Source organism: Saccoglossus kowalevskii, chromosome 22 (genome assembly GCF_978046115.1).
Source record: "Saccoglossus kowalevskii chromosome 22, keSacKowa6.1, whole genome shotgun sequence".
Classification (NCBI taxonomy): domain Eukaryota; kingdom Metazoa; phylum Hemichordata; class Enteropneusta; family Harrimaniidae; genus Saccoglossus; species Saccoglossus kowalevskii.
This window is the reverse complement of record NC_140662.1, coordinates 24373768-24395944: the sequence shown is the minus strand read 5'-3', so window position 1 is coordinate 24395944 and position 22177 is coordinate 24373768. Positions and strand designations below refer to the sequence as shown.

The window sequence follows — 22177 nt, the reverse complement described above, 5'->3', positions numbered from 1 at the left end:
GAAGTCGAAATGTAAATCAAAAAGTAAACGAAGCGCTTTTTTCGGCAGAACATACATTTAATTAATGAATATAATTTTATTGTTGTATATTCCCAGACAACACAGTAATCTAATGTAGATTGTATCAGATCGTGGTAATGTACAATTAGACACACAGGGGAATATATAAGCGTAACCTATCTAACTTTTGAAAATGAATAAAGAGAGTTTGAGTTGGTCTTGGGGAGCACAGCACGATAGACGCAGTAGAGAGTCGTGGTCCAGTCCTGGAGAGCCTTGGGGCGAGCCTTGACGCAGTCTAAGAGAGTCTTGGGGATTTTTCCCCAGGGCGCTGTGTCTTATAGAGTGCTCCAAAAGATTGACTGAGACGAGAGCTGAAACGTATTTCGTTGTGTGCGTCTTATTTGACTGTAAAGTTAAAGTGACATTCCCGATCCCGTACCTCAAGGGGACGAGATAGAGAGACGAGACGAGATTCCCCCCTGACACGTGTGGAGAACCCCCGAGGAAAAGATTTTACCCGTGATAGTAGGGTTCACTATAGCCACATGTTACGTACGTTAGCTTTTTATATTAGGCCGGTTTGAAAACTATTATGTCTGGGAAATGTTCGCATGTTGGACTGGTTACACGCGTTAGCTACTGTAAAATGACTAATTTTCACCGGGTTTAAATTTCACTGATTTACCATTTCAGGCATATTCAGTGGGTTTTAAATTCACGGTTTCGTCATTTAGATAATGTGTTCTATGCTAAATTTTACATATTCACTGTGTTTTAATTTAGCGCATTTTTCCAGTCAGCGAAATAAGCTAAATTAAAACCCAGTGAATAATTACCCCCTTTACAGTATTCATGTTAAGCAGGATTGAAAACTATGCTGTTTGTGGGAGATTGTAAAAAACAGATATAATTTGTTCTTTTTTGATAAATAAGTTCGCCCGGCAATAGTGTATGAATGGCATTACCTCCAGCTGCCATGTTCATTTTTGCTGCCTCCTTGCCGGTAACGAGGAGGAGAACACATATGTGGGCCTCTGGGATAATACCACTCATACACTATTGCCGGACGAAGTAATTTATTAATAAAGAACAAATGTATATCCACCTTGTTTACTTCACTGTCAATAGATCTTTCTTTTTTTTTTCTGTATTTGTCATAATCGCTTTGATTTTTTTTCCATTACATATTAATGCTACTCTAATGCTGTTAAGTTGTCTAGTTACGATTTGTTTTATTCTCGTAGATTGTGTTACTGTTTTAGTTATTGCCATGAATGCCGGCGACCTAAGAACTGGGTTATTGCTAAATTAAAGAACGAATAAACGGCTTTTATGAAAATATTTATAAAACGTTTACCCCGGAAGATCGCACTTCATTCAAATTCAAAGAATTTGCTTCTATTGCCATGGATACTTGCGGGCTTCCTTCATTCATTGGCTGTCATGCATCTCTAGTAAACGCGATGTGATTGATTTAGTTGTTTTCACCCGTCATTTAAAATTCATTAACATTCATAAATATTTTATATAAAAAATTGACTGACAATGTTTTTGAATTTCATTCCATTTTTTATTATTTGCAGTTGCATCGTTGTGTATTAATTCTTTAATTGTCTTTCCTTATTTTACTGTTCAATAGGCTGTTCGTCGTAGCGATTTTTATGTAAACAAATAATGTATTTTACACGCGTTGTATACGTCGTTACGAGTCCCATGTCGAACAGGACGCGGCGTGATGACCACCGCCCATTAAAATTGGTCCATTGACATCCTGAGCAGTGGTCATGTCATGAAACGGGTTTATTGGTGCGTTTCTTCTTCTTTTTTTAAATTCCCTCCTTTTTAATTCCTTTTCTTTGCTTATATTAAAAAAATCCTTCGAGCATATTTTGAGGTTTGAAATATTTTTAATTTTCTTTGTAGTGTTGAACAAGAGGTTGTTCTTTATGATTTGCTATTTGTGTTTACTTCGATTCAAATTGAAATAGCACAATGAGGTCAGAAATATGGGTGGTATTTTGTACTTTCAAATATTGTACTTTTCGAACACTTATATTGTTGATATTGAAGTACACTTCTATTGTTGATGCAGTTGCGCTGACATCAAAAAACGTGTTTGTACGGTTACTTCCGGGAATGCGCAAAACATTAACCCAGAAGCCCATTTACGCTTACACAAATCTGAGCCAATAAAAAACCAGCTAACAACGCGACGCACCAATCAGCAATTGGTTAACAACTTGCTTTTTGCACCGCTGTGAAATACCTGCAGTTAGCTGCCGGCTGACTGCTCGAACTATGGCAGCTCGATTAAGGGACGCCGACAGACCGGAAAGCAACAGAGAATTTCTCGGTGAGTGTATATTGAGAATTTCTAGACACAGCATGTACGAGTCAGGCATAACAACTTAGCATTGACATCCAGAAAACAAAAAGCCGATCGCCATCACAACGTGGTGGTTGTTGTGACAACACAATAATCGATTGCAAGTCGTGTCCACGACCGTGGTGGTCACTACTGTGACCCAGACACCCCACCCGATTCCTTGACGAACTTACCGTAATCGTTACCCATGAATGGCTTCATTTACTAGCAGATCACAGCTGCCAGCAACAAAATCTGCATACAGACTTCGACACAGTAGTGACCTTGATTGCCCCACAGACTGTGATTGCCCCCTCATACTGCCCCAGACTGTGGTCCAAACAAGAACGAAGATAAAGACGAATACTATTTTGTAGCGTCATGTTCTTTCACAATGACCAGAATAATGAATTATATGAAAAAAAGAAAAAAAAATTTGAAAAACTGACATACATGTAATCATAGACCCTCTGATGTAATAGAATAAATTTAAAACTATAATAAGCAATGGCAATGCTGCAATTAATAAAACATTAGCCAAATTTATTTAAAAAGTTAGTTATAAAAATGTGTGTCAGCTTAGCTTAATTTAACATCATGGTGCATTAGCTATGCTCTCTATTGGTCTCTACATCAGTCATAATACTGTAGAATACTTTATTTCCACTTGGAATTAATTTTCGCTATTTTCGCTGAAGGAATGATTCAGTGAAAATAAAATCCAGCGGATATACCTTTTTTCCTATATTTTACATTCAACTTATCAAAAATCAGTGAAAATAAATTCCATACAAAACACCCAAAATGTCTTTACAGCTAAAATAAAGTATTTTACAGTAACCTAATTCAGTTGTAGACTCTCCTCAAATTGGTACATAGTTTTTAAATCAGCAGTACTTATTGGTAACCATGGATTTTATTTATTTAATTTTTTCACAGAAAGAACAAATGTTAGCAGTCAGATTCGGGATGCTCTTTCTAAGATGATAGAAAACCGTCCAGAAGATCCTGTTTTATACCTTGCAGAGTAGTAAGTCTATCGAAAAAAATCTAAATGTCTATTAAATATTAAAAAAAACATTGTCTGTCATCTGAGATTACGTGATTGAGAATAGATTTATTTGTAAATGGTTGCAAAAATCTTGTTGAGAGTGACAAAACCACAAGACTGGTTTTTGCCTAAAATACTGTTCTATTCTCTTGTCACGTTTTGGTGATCTACGTGACTATTGGATTTGAAATGAGAGCATCAAGTTTGATGTTCATGTTCGATTCAATTCGCATTCAATTCAGACTTTTATTGCTGACGGTGCTCTATATTATTTTTTGAAAAGAGTCACTGGTGGTTAATGGCCCATATTGCAAAGATATTACAGCTGTTCTGAGAATTATTCGGACAGGCAGTTAGCAAAATGACTTGCAACTTTGCAAAACACTTTGGTCTTTGCCCAATAATATTGTTGAATTATGAGAAAGGACAACGTGAAAAAAGTATTACCAAAATGACAAATTAAATATATATTTCTTTTTACTCTTTCACTGTTTGTATGCTTTGCCTTGAGCTGCTGTGTGCCACTCATCTCAAGTACAAATATATTAATTTAAAACGTATTCGAATAGTATAAATTGAAAAAATGTATGTTTTATTGTATTTAGTTTTGAAGGTATCAGTGACAATAAACCAAGTAAAGTTACTAAGGCGTATCAAAGAATATTGCTAACACATTACACAAGACCTGCATTTGAAACCAATGCAGTAGCTGCTTATGATACATTGTGTACCCAATCAGGTAAGCTGTTACAAATACTAATTTAACAATAACCAATCAGTGAAAGTGTTACTTGCTTGATAGATGAGCTGCTCAATATACAGTCCTGATCCTGATACCATTTCAGGCATATTCAGTGGGTTTTAAATTCACGGTTTCGTCATTTAGATAATGTGTTCTATGCTAAATTTTACATATTCACCGGGTTTTAAATTGTCGCATTTTCCAGTCAGCGAAATAAGCTAAATTAAATCCCAGTGAATAATTACCCCCTTTACAGTAAAATGAATATATATTTTTTATTGCTATATACTATAAGGTTATTACGAAGATACCTCAAAATATGCACGAAGACAGTACAGCGTAAGTATTGACCAATGTGCAGCGAAGGCCGATGCAACAGCGTACTGGCTGAGTGCATACTTTGAGGTATCCTTGTAATAACCTTATTATTATACATCTTTTCCTTCCAAGGATAATTCATAGAAATGCCGAAATCCAAAAAGCTTAGAACAGAATCAGCAAACTTCTTTGTGTGGGTCTATGCTCATAGTCATTTCATATCTGGAATTTGCATTTCCTAATATGGTAGGATGAAAATACCCCGTAAAATACCGCAAAAGTACGGCACGCTGTAACTTACGACGTTATAGTGACAGATGTACAATAAAAATTACTATTATCAGTATATATTTTCTGATTAATATTAAAATTAGCGTTCATGGATGATTCATCAGATCATGTGACTCATTGTAGGGCAATGTTTTTGCTTCTTGTCCCAGGAAAAAACATGTTCTTAGATACATGCGTCTATCATAAATGATTTTGGTCGACAAAAACACCACCTGAAATGGAAGAACATGTTTTTGGAATACACAAAAAATATTTCCTCATTCTACCAGTTGTAGCACACTTAACTGATTTGTACAATTTCCCTAACATGCTCACAATAACTTGACTTGTCCCCTGATTTTTTCATGATGACTCCTGAAATGTAAAGATTCTGTTGCGTCAGTAACATGCCAGTGAATCTGCATCAGCAGCACATCACATTAGCTTAGAGGGCACACTGTTAGTATGTACTATCTTGTACAATGTAGTTCTTTTGTTTTTCACACGTTTAATTGTCCATGAATCTAATAATTGTTTTGTTTCTAGGTATAAAAGGTTGCAATGGCTTAACAGGCTCAGTATACACAGAATTACTTGCAATGCTATCCAGGTAAGGAACGTAAACCATTGAATTCTATCAAAAATGACCCAGAATTCTATGAAGTGTGAAATAAGAGCTTTAATAAAATATGTAGTTTACCGGTACTATAGTTCGGGACAATTCTTATATGAAAATATTAAGCCTAATTATAACATCCTTGTTAAGTCTAGTACATCCTTAATAGTGTTTCATAAGTTACCAAGATATCTTGAATCGGTGATCTCAAATGATCTAATAACATAATAACATAACTTTAGTGGTGTTACTACACCATCAGCATTCTCATGTTTTAAACTGAATTACAGGAATTATGCAAAATTACATTCTTGTCTGTTTTTATTAGGAAATTAATTTTGGGAGACAATGATTACATTATAATATACTTTTATTTCAGGGATATTTCTAGTGTGATCTCTGAAAAGTTGCTGAAAAAAACACAATGCCGTGATTATGAAGTTGTACCATATGATGTGTATTTCTCGGGTGTTTTAGCATGTCTTGTCCTTAAAGGTATTTACGAATTTTCAATTTGTTCTCAGATGTCTCATTATTTGTAGCTACTTGCTCAAAATGGCCGCCAATCGGCCTCTTACAGTAACTCCCATGGTAATGTTTGAATAAGATCATCACAGACACGCTTGATGAATATTTGATGATACTTTTTTTTTTTTTTTTTTTTAATAAATATTTTTGTGCCAGGCGACAGTTCTGGATATTGAATGTCACCGTTGTCTCTCCTGACTTTTTTTTTTTTGTATGTGCAAATTGCAAGTGCTAGTGCTGACACATAGTGCATTTTGCCACAGAAGTCATATTCATGTTTGAGACTACATGACAGGGCTGTGTGGCCATCTCTCTGTCAAATGGCAATTTTAATGCGCTATCCTGGCGTCAACCAGGCTCGGTCGAACACAAGCACCTGCGGACCTTAACAAAGGTTCCCCCAAAGTCGCATTCGTTAGTGAATGAATCTCGGCCAGTGGAATTGGCCTTCCCATTGAGTCTGTGGCACACTCACCCAGGGTAGGGGTTGACCCTTTGATGTTCAGCCTAAGGTAGGATTTGAACATGGGTCTACCGATCATGAGTCTGGAGCGACAACCACTATGCTACCAGTGACCGGTTGATGATACTTAAAATATGGTTTATTCTGGAGACAAAAATGGTTTTGAGCCAGTTAATTGTCATTACCCTGGTACATCCAATATAAATTGGGGCGCATATCTGTACCATTGTGTTTTGCTAATGTACACAAAGCCATTCAGAGTTTGACAGATAAAAGACAAGGATATTCAAATTAATATATGAAATGGACGCTAGTTAGCCATGTTAAATTGAGTCACAAAGTAAAATGACATATATCTGTAACCCATCTTGTGTGATGTTGATGTAGACAGTTCGAAAACTGAGACTTATGCATTGACCTCCGTGCATTTGCTCGTCCATGTGTGTGTGTGTGTGTGTGTGTGTGTGTGTGACCATTCCCCTTTTATCTGAAATGCAAATCACATTCAAACTTTATAGATACATTGTACATCATGTTGCACATATGTACATTTATTTGTTCGACGATCTAATTCACGATTGTCAAATGGCAGCCAATGTAAAAAATGCAGTTCTAAAGTATTGGTTAATATAGCTTAATTACAACCCTTTAAAATAAAGTTATATGGAATCTTTCACTTTCAAATTATGATACAAGACACAATAACATAAAAAAAATTCTATTTGAACGAAATCTGAAATATGGTCTCATCGTTAAGTCTTTTTCCAGAGCTGTATCTCGGACACCCCTCAACTAATTCTCTTCAGTTCTCAGACTTATCTGATACATATGCATGTTTGGTGAGTTTATGTTTTTGTCAAAGACGGGCAACTGGCAGCCATTTTAGTTGTGAAAATGCAGTAAAATCTAATATTTTCACTTGTCCGAGACCAGATCTCGAGCATGTGCAGTTAAATCTTCTCAAACTAGGTGGAATGATTAACCAGTATTAGTAGTTAATGCATATGTCACTTCAATTGGTAAATTTGATGAAATTTGTATTTAATAACCTCTATCTAGACGTATTTCTTGTACTTGCCTTGAGTAATTCATTTCAAATTACATAAATTGATAGAACATCATGGCACACATACAATTTTGTCATCTGATCAAAGATGGCAGACTATTTTAGTCATAAAAACGATGAATATCAGGTATTTTGACACTTCCTGAACCAGATCTCAGTCAAGGTACATATTGTTGTGGCAAATTTTGAATAAATTGTCATTATTTATTATTATTATTATTATTTTAAATGAGATGTTATTTTTCCATTATATAATTTAGGAATTTTTCTGTGTAATCAACATCCTACATGCACAGTAAATGCCAAATTCTAATAAGGCACAAACATGTAAAAAACACTGATAATTATTTTGTATATTTTATGCATTACCCTGGTAGGTACTGATTATTATCAACAAAAACATAATTCTATGGTTTTTAACATTAAATACACAATAGAACATTGCAAAATTATTGTTTTTTTTGATATTTTTTATCTCATTCAGATTACATAAAAGAAGCACAAAGTTTATTTAATGAATTTGATATATCAAAATCAGGACATGCAAACAGAGAACTATGTGATGCAGCTCTCAATCTATTAGATGAATCAGTTACTATGACTACCAGCAATCCTGTCAGGTAAGATTAGTGTCTCTATATACCATAAATAAATTTCAGAAAATCTATTTATTTTAATGGTTCTGTAAAAATTATATTCAGTCGCACATCCAGTCACTTACTGGACGATGTTTGTTGGTCAATTTTGTGATAAAAAAAGCTATTGCTCTAGCTCTAGAGTTTTGATTTTTCTTCAAGGTTATATGTATCCGTTCAAATTTTGAAAATAATAATGGCAAGGGTACATTAGCCACTGACCTGTATATTACTTCAATATTTAAGTCTGAGTTTATCAATGAAGAGCACTCTACATTCTGTAATGGCTGGTCTCTAGAAAGTGCAGTTACAGCTTGGTAGGGTAGTCCCCGTTCTGACATAATCCAAAGCGGGGACTCATAGATTGACCTCTCTTTGTGTGTTTTCGAGTGTCCATGCTTGCAGATGGACCTATATCTTAGACATGTCTGGACCAATTACATTCAAACTTCACATCATACATAATGCTATACATATGCATATCATTGTCTATTTCACTTGTCAACTAAGGTTTTTTAGTATATGCAAACAAGTATATTCTTCTGATTTTCTGGATGTCCTTTATTAACCAGGAACTTTACCAATCACTTTTACTTCTTCTCAGGAACAGAATCACTTTGTTGAAATCACAGTCAGTCGCTGATAATGGCTTGCATAGCTCTGTATTAAATCATAGATGTATAGGTTGCGATAATTAGGTTTCTAATTATAAAAAGATGAATAATGCTGAATGCCAATATTTTGTAACTTCCTGCTACAATTGTGAGGCCACATTTTGTACATTTGTATATATTTTTCTATAATTTCAATTTTGGACTACCTGTAGTTTGGCTGCAGATCTTGATAACAATTTTAAATAGAATATGAAATAAATTATGAAGATTTATTTAGTGAAGGATGACAAAAGTAACATGATTGCATTGTCATACAGTCAATTAAGCAAACATAATTATGAATATTAAATGTATAAGTCAATCAATGATTACTTTAATTGCATAATGATTTTTTTTTCATCTAGTATTTTAGAGGCTGGTGTTAAACTGAGTCCAGATAAATTATGCAGATTATTATCACAGGTAACTATGCATATTTGCATATAACCCATATAGCTTGCTGTGTAGCTCTGGCTTTTTTACAACATGGTTCATGTATAATTTGTTGATAAATGTTTAAACAGTTGTTATTTAGTTTAATATTGCATGGGTTATGTGTAGCACCAATAATAAGTATACTATATCAGCTAGTGAAATGCCATTATTTGGAATATGGCATCTGTTTTTGAGACAAAAAAAGATAATTAAAGTTTATCATAGTTATGAATAACATGGTTAAACATTAAAATCTGAAAGTTATGGTGTTCATGAGTTGAACTGATCAAAACCTGAAATATTTCACCATTCCAGTTATTGTTGTCATCACTACAATAAAACCCATCATGCATTGCTGTTCATTTAGTTCACTCAGACAATGCGGCAACATGAAATAATCATCATATGAATCCAACGTGAGGGATGTAACAAGAAACAACCACAGTGTAGCTCTCAATAGTCTGGCATATCAAGAAATTCTTAAATGAGAATACTTCACATCAATTATTAGTACCCATCCATCTTGAGCACGCTGAGCCTGTTTACTGATTCCTATAGTACCAGATGATTTGACATAGGATAAAATCAGCACATATATAGTTGGAAGACTAGTAATCTTTTTTTCTAGCTGCACTAGTAACTCTTTGAGTGGGGGCACTTCGGTCCCACTCGTTTTCTCCTGATCCCTCGTTTGGGCAAAGGATTTCATCCTGCCCCCCATTTCAGGGTCTGATAGCCATTTTTTGGCCTCTCCCCTCAGATCTCTTGGTTTCTTGATGGCTACCTCAGACCCCCTTTTCAGCTTAGCAGGTCATCCTTTGCCTAGGGGATTAGACTCACTTGTGGGATTTATTTATTTCTGATTTTATGTGAGTATTAGGTTATAGCTTTGTAATTTTATTTTAGTTTATATCTTGATTGACTGCCTTGCCTTATCTGGGTACCAGGTGCCGGCAGTCTCGTTTTGAGTACATATGTGTTATTTGCTCGAGTCATATTTTATCGAATTTCATTGCAATACTTTACCTGTTTGTAGTGTTCGTTACAAATAGATAATTACCCTACATACAAATTTGCAAACTCTCACACCAAAATTATGGTGGGAAAAATTATGGTATTCAAAAGGTTAACAAAATGTAGGCTGTACTGTTCTACAATTTTCACACTTTATTTGGCATTGCTTAATTATTAACATATTTTTTCCATTTTTACACAGTCAGTGTCTGTGAAACAACGAAATACCTCAACCATCACCTGGGAAGAGTTCATGTTAATATCTGCAGATATTTTTCTAAAAAAGGTAGGTTGAAAAATTAAAAAATTGTATTTTATTAAGTACAATATTTCTGGAATGTTTTTGCATTATTTAAATTGTAAGCACGCTTGTTTGAAATTTGAATATTATTGTTTTTATATAATGTAAACTGTATTTTGAAGTGGTATTTAAAGCTCAATATTAAGTTTTTATACCTAATAATGCTGCCTGTAAGTACCGGTAGTTCAGGATATTTAGAAATGTCAAAAATGATGGATATTTTGCCAAAAATATTTTTGGAATATTGGCAATTCTAGGGGGCCAACCCCCAGTACAAAAACATGAAGGTACATGTTGGGCCCCTCAGGCATGTTGTTAATTTCCCTGAGTTCAGATTGAAAAATAGTTGGGTGGGGGAGGTGGGCTGCTAGTATGAGCAGATTGTATTATTGATTATAAAAACTAATTATTGAGTTTTATAAACTTAAGTCATACACCCTAGATAGGTTTTTAGTTTGAAATACTTGATATAATAAGTATTAAAAATTATGCATAAAATCTGACTTATGAAGTCTTCCGCAACACAATTTTTTGTATGGAGTAGCACCAATAATGAATCAAATTACACTCACTTATGTTTTAACCAACAAACCTCATCACTAAGAAATCTTTCACTGATAAAATTAAAGCACTTGGACAGACTAAGGGATGAGCCAACAAAGAAACACCCCCTAACGGTGGGGACTTATATAATAAGTATTAACTTTCTAAGAGCAGAACCAGCCTGGAATTGAGCATTCATGAACATGAGTTTGTACACCTGGCCGATGAAAGATGGATTATTTTAGATTTCTGAACCATTCTCCATCGGAGATGACCATGAATGATTACATGTGTAGTGGAACAGCAAAAATTGTAGCACATCATTATGGTTGAAATGGCTCTACCAGATGAGAACACTGTGATCTATTGGGATATATGGCTAATGTGACTGTCGGTGCTGGTGAAGGAAGGATTAAAATATCCATCACTACCATGACTCCTGAAATCTGTGCACCACTCATTTCATTTACTGACTGTGGTAAACACCAGACTAAAGTAAATTACCATGGTAGTATATCATCAATTTGATAAGAAATGTAGACAAATAACGGGTATAGGTAAAGGGATTGTGTCCATTTTCAATATATTTTTTTAAAATATTAAACACAAAGCATGTCCAGGTTGAATGACTTAAGTACTAGTACTACATTTGCATGATCAAATCTTGTTTTAAATGCAGCAACTTAATAATATTTCACATGTTGCATCTTCTGGCTTTACATTGTATTTGTTTACAGTTAAGAAACAATATACCAGTATATTAAAAATAATATAACAGTCAAATCCCAATTTTATGTCAATATCATTATTGGCTCTGAAAACAATGTAATCTATAATCATAAAATCAAATCAAGTCAAAATCAGCAATGAATCAAAGATGGTTCACCAGTATTTTTTGTAATAATATAGAATTATTGTATTTTGGCTGCACTCTCCAAAATAGAGATATTCTCCTGACAGTTCTACTACCACTTGGTCATAATCTCAGAATATTCAAATTAATATAAATATAGACGCTTTTTATCCAGGATTAAAAATCCTGAAAATATTTTCTAAATAAAATGAAAAAAGTGCTGGTGCTTTTAATGTAAATGTAAATATATTGAAATCCAAAAAAAATGATGAAAATAAGGAAATCTTCCCAAATCCCAATATTGACAACTAATGTTTTTCCTAAATAATTATCACTATTGGCAACTAGGTTTGTAACTAATTTTCCAGTGTTTTTATTTTACTACTGAAGGTGAAACCACTGAAGTGACTTGTGCACATATCACCAAGAAACACCAAGATGCCGCATAACAGGTGCTGTCACCTTAGCAACACCACTACCCATAACCATGGCAACTGGCATCACTATTATTGCACAGCTTTTATCATTCCTCCGTATACCAATAGAGCTTTGCATACCAATTTTAAATTTTAGTAATTTGCTCTTTTTTTAATTAATTTAATGCATGCTTCCCTTATATCTTTTAATCAATAACTCATACTATTATTGTTATTTACTTTATAGGTGGTATATTGTTTCTATCAGAGGTCTATTACTTGTTGATTTGTCCTGATGTGACAGCAATTTCACAAAAGTGAATTACAGTATATAAATATAAAAAACAGTCTTCAGTACTTTTTGTTGATCAAATTTGTAATTTTGTTAGTTCATTATGGATAGATAAAAACTGTCTGAATGCATACACTGATACTATTATTCTGTTCACGGCTGTGTACAATTTATAGACCCTGAGGTTTTTTATTTATACAATGGAACCTTTCTAAATCGAACACCAAAGTGACTGAGAATATTCAATTATTTTTATTGGTGTTCAGTTTTTGAAGGTCTCTCTTATACAGTGAATCCTGTCTAAACTGAACACAAAGGGGAGTGAGAATTATTTAGTTTACAGAGGTGTTCAGTTTATAAAGGTCTCTTATAGTGAATCCTGTCTAAACTGAACACAAAAGGGTTTGAAAATTGTTTAGTTTACAGAGGTGTTCAGTTTATAGAGGTCTCTCTTATAGTGAATCCTGTCTAAACTGAACACAAAGGGGTTTGAAAATTGTTTAGTTTACAGAGGTGTTCAGTTTATAAAGGTCTCTTATACAGTGAATCCTGTCTAAACTGAACACAAAGGGGAGTAAGAATTATTTAGTTTACAGAGGTGTTCTGTTTATAGTGGTCTCTTATAGTGAATCCTGTCTAAACTGAACACAAAAGGGTTTGAAAATTGTTTAGTTTACAGTGGTCAGTTTATAGAGGTCTCTTATAGTGAATCCTGTCTAAACTGAACACAAAAGGGTTTGAAAATTGTTTAGTTTATAGAGGTGTTCTGTTTATAAAGGTCTCTTATACAGTGAATCCTGTCTAAACTGAACACAAAGGGGAGTAAGAATTATTTAGTTTACAGAGGTGTTCTGTTTATAGTGGTCTCTTATAGTGAATCCTGTCTAAACTGAACACAAAAGGGTTTGAAAATTGTTTAGTTTACAGTGGTCAGTTTATAGAGGTCTCTTATAGTGAATCCTGTCTAAACTGAACACAAAAGGGTTTGAAAATTGTTTAGTTTATAGAGGTGTTCAGTTTATAGAGGTCTCTTATAGTGAATCCTGTCTAAACTGAACACAAAAGGGTTTGAAAATTGTTTAGTTTACAGAGGTGTTCTGTTTATAGTGGTCTCTTATAGTGAATTCTGTCTAAACTGAACACAAAAGGGTTTGAAAATTGTTTAGTTTACGTAGTAACCTTTTCACCACCAGCCTTTTTCGCACAAATTTTGCTGCACAAAGTGGACACAGCGGAGCTGTTTTTATTACTGATTGTCCGTCGTCGTCGTTGTCAACTTTACGATTTCAACTTCTTCTTCGAAACCGCAAGTCAGAATGTTTGATATGCAAGTACCTTGGATGGTTCTTTCTCAGATTTGTTCATTTCATGTCAAAATCTCAAATTCTCAAGTTTTGGTGAATATTTTTGTCATTTCTGGTGAAAAGTTATATTTTTGAATTCTTGTTAAAAACCTGCAAGTTCAATTGCTAAAATGATATTACATATATAGATACTTCATGTGGACCGCTCTCAGATGTGTTCAATTTCGTGATGATATCTTTAATTCTCTAATTTTGGTGAATATTTTTGTAATTTTTGGTAAAAAGTGATATTTTCAACTTCTTGTTAAAAACCGCAAGTCCAATTGCTTTGATATTATTACATATATAGGTACTACATATAGACCTCTCTCAGATTTGTTCATTTGGTGATGATATCTTCAATTCTCTAATTTTGGTGAATATTTTTGTCATTTTTGGTGAAAAGTGATATTTTTGAAAACAGGAAGTCTGATTGATTTGATACTATACATATTGTTTATTTTCTAATGATATCTTCAGTTCTTAATTGAAATGTGCATTGCTAACAGTGGAGCTTGTCTTATATATTTTTCAATATTTCTGAAAATGAACCCTAATTTAAGTAAATTTTTTGTTTTTACTCAAAAATTTGGCTATTTTAGTTCCAATCTCCTGATTGAAAGTGCAGACTATTAACAGAACTATTTTGTGAATTTGTGATGAAAAAAGAAAAACTGGTGGTGAAAATTTAAACTGAACACAAAAGGATTTAAGAAAATTGTTCATTTTTTAGAAGTTTTCAGCTTATAAAGGTCTTACAGTGAAACTGTATAAACTGAACACCAAAGTGACTGAAAAAATTGTTCAGTATATAGAGGTCTCTTATACAGTGAAACCTGTCCAAACTGAACACCAAAGTGACTGAGAAAATTGTTCAGTATATTAAGGTCTCTTATACAGTGAAACCTGTCAAAACTGAACACCAAAGTGACTGAGAAAATTGTTCAGTATATTAAGGTCTCTTATACAGTGAAACCTGTCTAAACTGTCTAAACTGAACACCAAAAGAACATGCATAGACTGGAATAAGTGTTTGATTTATATACTGTAGGTGTTACTATATCTCATACATTCAAATCTTACACCTATGTAATGTACCTCTGATTGTTTCAAAACCTAATTTATCTAGCACTAATTTAATTAGTTCACCTGTCTAATACATCATCAGTTACTTACTCATTGTATGTTGCATGCATGTACCAGTTCCTCTTACCTTGGTTTGTTTTAATAACTGGCTGGGCTGAATCCTCTCGACAAAACTGAGATTCATTGAATCCCCCTTCCCTCTTTTCTTGATTTGTTAGATTGGGCTCTCTAAGTGCTATAGATGCCGGAAGAAACTTTTTGCAAGTTTAATCTTTTCTTGGTGACAAAGAATTGTTTCAAATTTGTGATGTTATTTGAGAAAATTAATCTATCATAACCACCACTTTGTAGACCCAGTGTGTATAATATTTAGACCATGTAAAATTGTTACTAAAATAATTAAAGAGGAACAGAAATGGGACATCCATGCAATGTATTGAGTATCAATGGCTGGGAAGATGAAGTATCTATAACAATGACCATCTAATCCATGTGAATGGTGTAACATTTGACAATTAGATGAGAATTGCATGTAATTAACTCAGACATGCATGGTACATGTGACCAGGTGAAGATAGCAAAACCATTAGACATCATGCTCTACTAAACATTTTAAAATTCATATTTCTTAGATTTCTTGTTAGATTATTTCTTTTCATGATGTCTGCATTCTAATCTGTGTTTTTGTTTCCAGGTACCGAGTACAACACGCTGTCTTAAAGATGTCCCACTTGTATCAAGTTTCAAAGAGTAATCACTTCATGCAGTGAATCACTGTGTATGATTCCTGATTTTATTATTTTAATCTGTTACGGAAACAAGCAGCACTAAGACAAGTGTGTGAAGGTGTTAGCAGACAGTTTATCAATATAATTCCAGGTTCACGTCTGAGTTTCTGCATACTGTAAATCAGGGGTTTTTTGCACAAATTTTTCTTCTCATGCTAAATTCAGTTGGTTGACAGTAATGCACACACAACTGTTAATTTTTCACCACCAGTTCTTTCTTTTCATCACAAATTCACAAAATAGTCCCGTTTATAGTCTGCACTTTCCTTCAGAAGATTGGGACAATTATAGCCAAATTTTTTGGGTAAAACCTAAAAATTGACCAAAATTGTGTCTGTGCTCAAAAATTAGGGTTAATTTCCAAAAAATATCAAAGAAAAAGTGCTGAAAAAGTCTGCTGGTGAAAGGTTAAGAAGGTTATATTGCCCTGACTTCACATCCTACTCGATAAGGTAGCTCAGTTAAAACACTGAGAACCCAAGTTAATTCTTCTACAGTCATTTTCAAATATCATCTGCTGAATTAGAGTTTAAGACTAAATAGATTGCTTGCCGATGCACTGCTCTGAAGTGAAATGAAGGTTTAGAAGTGTCTCACACAAACAGAGGTTTTCAATGTCATGACATAGAGGGCGCTGTTTAAAAAATAAATTTTGATTTGTACATCAGATAGAAAGACAGATAATGTGCCTAATTGACAACACTTTTTGAAAAAATGAAAGAAAAAATTAATTTTCATGAAAAAGCTCAGTTTTAATGATAGTTTTCTGTTTTTTTCTTGGGCTTAAATTATTTATTTAATATATTTTTGTAATGTCATAAGTGTAATTATTCAAATTGTTACATGTAAGCCATTAAGGAATTTATCGAATGTAAATATTTATTATATATTTGGTTTGGGTGTGTGTCATGCTGTGTATAATAGAAAATTTATATAAATATTCACTAGGGGAGTTCAAATCATGAAACATTGCATAATCTTGCTATGAAATGAGAAAATAAAATGAAAAATTTATGTAAATATAAGTGTGTATAGATGAACTCACTGCTACACTGTGATGTTGCTGTTAATTATGTTTTGTTCAGTGTCTCACCCAATAGAATAGAATAGATGTAGAATAGAATTTGCATTTTTTTAGGTGAAATCAATCAAGCAAAATTCAAAACAAATGACATGATGGATTGGCTGAATCAAGATTGAACTTTATGATTACAACAACTGACTTAAATAGTGTACAAATGCTAATTATGTATTCATATAAGATGTTTCAATAATGTACTCAAACTGTCTTATTTCTGTTTTAAAAGTTTTGGTTGATTTGCTGTTATCACTTTGTTTATTCTGTTTTTATGTTTCACTGTATAATTTACATTCCATAAGATGTATTTGTTTCATATACTGTCTTTAGGACCTGATCAAAAAAATATATAATTTTTAATCTATATGAATATGAAGGAAATGAAAATATACATGAATTTGTGTGCTTTAATTTTATTTAGTACTTCTCATTGGGTACTTGGGTAAAAAATGTAGGCATTATAGCATTTTTTAATTTTGAAAAGAAAAATCTATTGTTCATGAAAAAAAAATACAATTTTTATAAAAATTTTACAATGAATATACCCAGTAAATGGATTTTGAAAAACAAATTGACAAACATTTTTTTGGCATGTCGTTCTGGGAAAATGTCCTTAATCGTACTTTCAGATTAAAACAATTATGTTTCAGTTGGGGGGGGGGGGGGTAGCCAGACTTGTTTCCAAGTCTTAGGTCCCATGAGTATTGACTTGTTTTGGTTATACTGGCAATACCATAGTGCAATCAAATGTTTACTTCCTCGTACCTTTAAAAGTTAAAGGGAGGTGGTTGGTGCACCGTGTCATGTTTGATATAATGTACAAATTGTGTATGCAATAAACTGAACACCCATCCCGCCATGATCATCGCCCTTTTAACTTGACACGACAAGAAATTCTAACTTAAGACAAAAATGACATACAACCATATTTTGTATTGTTTCTGCCATGTAGATTACTGCCAAATTTAATATCTGTTATGTATATGTGATTTTGATTGGTTTGAAATATTTTCAACAAAATTTAAAATAAATATTGTTTTAAAAGCATACTAGACATAAATCGCAATACAAATATAGGGAGGACACCTGCTGCATTAACATCTTAGCAAAGCGAGATATTTTATTTGCTTTGTAAGTTGCCTTATTGATCAAAGAGTTCAGAGGTGAAAGGTCATTGTGGTAGCGCAAACAAATCATGTCGTAAGTTCTATTGTCACCTTATTCAGACTTTTGACAGAAATGTACTTATTGTATTGTGTGCAGTGTAATATATTTGTAGATGAATATTTAATATTTATAATAAAAAAATTGTACACTATAATTATATGTGTTTTAACTAAGCTTTTAGCATTATTACAAGTAGAGGTCACAGCAGAAAACGCTGTAAATGTGGGGATTTCATACAACCAATTAGCCTAACAATGTTTGTTGTTAGATAATGATCTTTTTAGTCCCCATTCGGTCGCAGTCCAAAAACGGGGATGGATTGACCTCTGTGCGTTTGTGCGTCTGTCCGGACCTATATCTTAGACATTCATGCCTGGACCAATTACATTCAAACTTTATACATCATACATAAATGGCTGCCATTTTTGTGCTAAAAAATCATCAAATATCAAGCATTTATGGATGGATTTTGTTCAAACTTGGTACATACATTAGACATATAATGGGTTCCTGATGCATGTCATTTTACTTTTTCAAATCAGATTCAAAATGGCTCACTGGCGGCCATTTTGTTTTAATATTTCTTACATGCTTTGACTGATTATGTTCAAATTTTATATATACGTTATGTTATAGATATATAGATGTATTCAAAATTGCTGATTTTGTTTTAATTAATGCTTTTCCAGAGCAATATCTCTCAATATGGACAAGTACTTGTTTGACGATCAGATACAAATGTCAATCATTTTAATGTTAAACAATCATCATAATCATATTCCTGACATGGTTATATTCCAGCTATATTACTATAAACAAAAATATATATTTTAAATTCAATAACTAATGGGGACTGTGCCATGCATGTCTTGTTTTTCTTTGTGTTTGATCTGAAACAGGATGTATATGGATGTATTTCAATTATGTCAGATGTGTCGGACTCATTTGTCAAGCATAGTTTATTAACCTGTACCAGTGACCTGTGGATCTAGGCAACTGTTGGTTAGACACTCCCAAAGATTTTTTGTTGAAAAATTTATGTGTTTAGTTTACATCCAGTTTGACCTGGAGAATACGTTTTCAGTCTGATCAGAATTCTATTATATACAGGTGGTTTGATCTTTGTAAACTGTTCAAAAGGGGATGGTCGTTGCACCGCATCCTTTTCAATATGGAACTCATAGTGACGTATACAACGCGTGTAAAATACATTGTTTGTTTACATAAATTCGAACATGCGCTTTTCGACGACCACCGCCCTTTAAAACTAATGAGTGGTATGAGACCTGTCAGGAGAGTCACAAATAAATGCAATTTGGTGGGCCAGTGGAGGAGGTAGGTATGTAGTTGGTTAAGATCCACAAGTGCTTCAGTTGTGTACAATCTGCCAAAACAACTGGGAACTGTTATACAGTCCCAGATGTGGTTTCAGTGGCAAATACACTGTATTTATACTGACAGCATTAACTGCAATAATAATAGGCAGCAATTGCTAGGTCATTAAAATTGTGTTTAGAAAAGAGATGAATAGAGATGGTCATTGCACCGCCCATGTGTGACACCTGTGTTGAAAAACATTGATTTTCCCACAATCCAATCTCTTCTAAAATGAAATCACAAGTATGTGTTTTGACCAAGCCAACGTACACTACTGAGTAATTACCGCTGGTGACTCCTTTAATACCTTCCAATCACCAAAGAAATTACATAGTTACAGCTTGGTAACGTCTCAGTTTGTACTCATTGGTCTGCATCATAGTCAAAGTCGTCATCTTTGTTCAGTTCGAGCTGTATTCATTATATTATTACATTTTATTTATTTTTTAGTTATTATATTTTTATTTGATCCATAAATGTGCTAATAGTTGTCATCTCAGACCACCCAATTAACTTATTTGAATTTCTAACTACTTCGGGAATGTCTTAGACACAGATGTTCGATGAAAAAAAGAAATTCTCTAACACGCATGCGCACTGTTATTTTAGTACGTACAATCACTGCACATGCGTATTAGTGGTTTTGCTCTAACGAATACTATTCTGTGTACGTCCTGCAAACGCAACATTTTAGTTTATGATAAATTATAATCCAATTCGGTCTACACTATGAAGTATGGAACAATAATATGCAATAATCAATAAAAAATATGAATGAAAAAGTTTCTCGTCCGCAGCATGGAGGAGCAGCAACAGCGTGGTGAGATTACCCCACCCCGCCTCCTCCGGGGAATGACCACGTTTTCAACAACGGAAATGTTCATTTGAATTAGAGAAGATTCACACACAGTTAAAGATAATAACAGTGATTATTCCACACAGAGCTCGAGGTACCTGGTAAACTTTGTGTGATACTAGGGGACCCGGAGTACGATTGGCCGGTGAACTTTGTTTGCTCACTGGTCAGAAACCACATATATTACTCAAAATGGAAGAAACAGAAACCTAACTATGCAAATTTTATTAATTTACTTAAACATCATTTTCAAATTGAGAGTGCGATCGCCAAACAAAAAGTGAAAGACACGTCACACAAAAAGAAGTGGTCTTCCCTGATACCATATTTAAAGTAACATCTTCCTATGGTTTACTTGGAGTGTCTTTTATCAGCGTATTCATGAAATGTATTACATGTAGTGTCAGCCCCAAAAAATAAATAAGTTACAAAAAAAAAAAAGATGATTATTCCCGACCATATTTCCTGACAGTGGACGTCATGGAAACAACAAGCTACAGTAGCCTCCAACCCGGTTTACGTAAAAGCAGACATTATTACCAAGGCAGTGACCTAATTATCACAGATCTCAGCCTGAGGGCAACGACCGCGATTGTAACATACTTCAGTTCAGAAAGACGTCGACCTTTCTAAAATTTATGGTTCAACAGAGATCGTAATTATCATAGTTTTTAGGTCACCGCCATTTTCGATTTGCGCCCCTATTTAAGATTGATCTTCCCAGTGTTTCCATAGTCGGTTCATACAGTAAAACCTGTCTATATTGAACCCTATCTAAACTAGAAACTGCATAAACCGAACAGTTTTAGAATTCCCTTCTAAATAGTCTTGCTTGTATAAAAAACCTCTATAAACCGAACACCTCTATAAACTGAACAATCTTCTCAGGCCTTTTGGTGTTCGGTTTAGACAGGTTTCACTATATTAATATTTACCCCGCAAGTTTGCGTAGCTCTGGGTTATAGAAAAAGATATGGTACACGTTATATTACCCGGGGCAGTTGATACACAGCTGGGTAGGAAGGTGCCCATGAGTGTTCAAAAGTGTGACCATTTTTATACCTGGATAGTGGCAAAATCTATACCCATATTCATACCAAAGTACCATTTCTGTCATCACTGTTTATTCCAAATAAAACAGTTACCTATTTGCTCTATTAGAAGAGCATCTCCAATAGAAGCACATGTAAGCCAACAGTTGCATTGTATATTGATTTATTAAAATGTGTATTTTGACCATAGACACACCTCTGTCACTTACATAAGAGCATATTATTTAACACAATGTTCAGGTTATTTAGGTTGTTAAATGAGAAACAACAGTTCGCTTTCTCTTTGACCTCCTTAGGGGTCTGCTATCAGATACTGGGGGTTGAACAAGTATACCAAATCGGAAAAATAGTACCAATGTTTATACCTATCTTGACCAGAAATAAGACCGATACTTATATCTAAAATCAAAAAAAAAAACGAGACCCGTTTCAGGGGCACGTCCCCATTAGGCAAGTTCTATGTATTGCTCCCCGGGATATAACCATACTTACCTCTTCGATCATTAACCCTCGGTGAACCCTGAGTAACGCAAATCATTATAAATCAAGTTACATTGACACGGTGTCCGCCATTCCAGGGCATCGTGAGCATGGCAAAGCTAAAGATCTCAAGACAATGCCGTGATTGAACATAACTCGTCTTCGTTGGCGGAGAAGCGTCAGAAACTATCTTTTTCGGCTTGCCATTTCCGTGTAATGTCGCACAAGTACTTCTCCGTTTTGGTAATGGCTATAAGAAAACAGAGAACGATTTCTAGTTATTACGGATTCAGCCAACGAGTGATGTACCTTTGAAAATGCTTTTTTTTTTCATGACAAAATAAATTTTTCAGGACTATAGAAATTTGGACTGGCTAAAGACAGTA

General features: G+C 34.0%; 1 protein-coding gene across 1 annotated transcript; it reads left to right on the top strand.

Moving 5' to 3' along the window:
• The first annotated feature begins 2243 nt into the window (after positions 1-2243).
• Positions 2244-15884, top strand: LOC100377320 (tubulin polyglutamylase complex subunit 1-like). Its single transcript, XM_085496196.1, has 10 exons — positions 2244-2356; positions 3308-3398; positions 4025-4158; positions 5296-5359; positions 5745-5860; positions 7907-8042; positions 9076-9133; positions 10362-10445; positions 12247-12308; positions 15688-15884. The coding sequence occupies exons 1-9, from the start codon at positions 2302-2304 to the stop codon at positions 12262-12264; spliced, it is 756 nt and encodes a 251-aa protein (XP_085352322.1). The 5' UTR covers positions 2244-2301; the 3' UTR covers positions 12265-12308; positions 15688-15884.
• The last annotated feature ends 6293 nt before the right edge of the window (positions 15885-22177 follow it).

Coding starts and splice junctions, on each gene's coding strand:
- LOC100377320 (XM_085496196.1), top strand. CDS start 2,302: ATGGCAGCTCGATTAAGGGACGCCGACAGACCGGAAAGCAACAGAGAA. Junction 3,399..4,024: donor GTTTTATACCTTGCAGAGTA/GTAAGTCTATCG, acceptor TATTGTATTTAG/TTTTGAAGGTATCAGTGACA. Junction 4,159..5,295: donor TACATTGTGTACCCAATCAG/GTAAGCTGTTAC, acceptor TTTTGTTTCTAG/GTATAAAAGGTTGCAATGGC.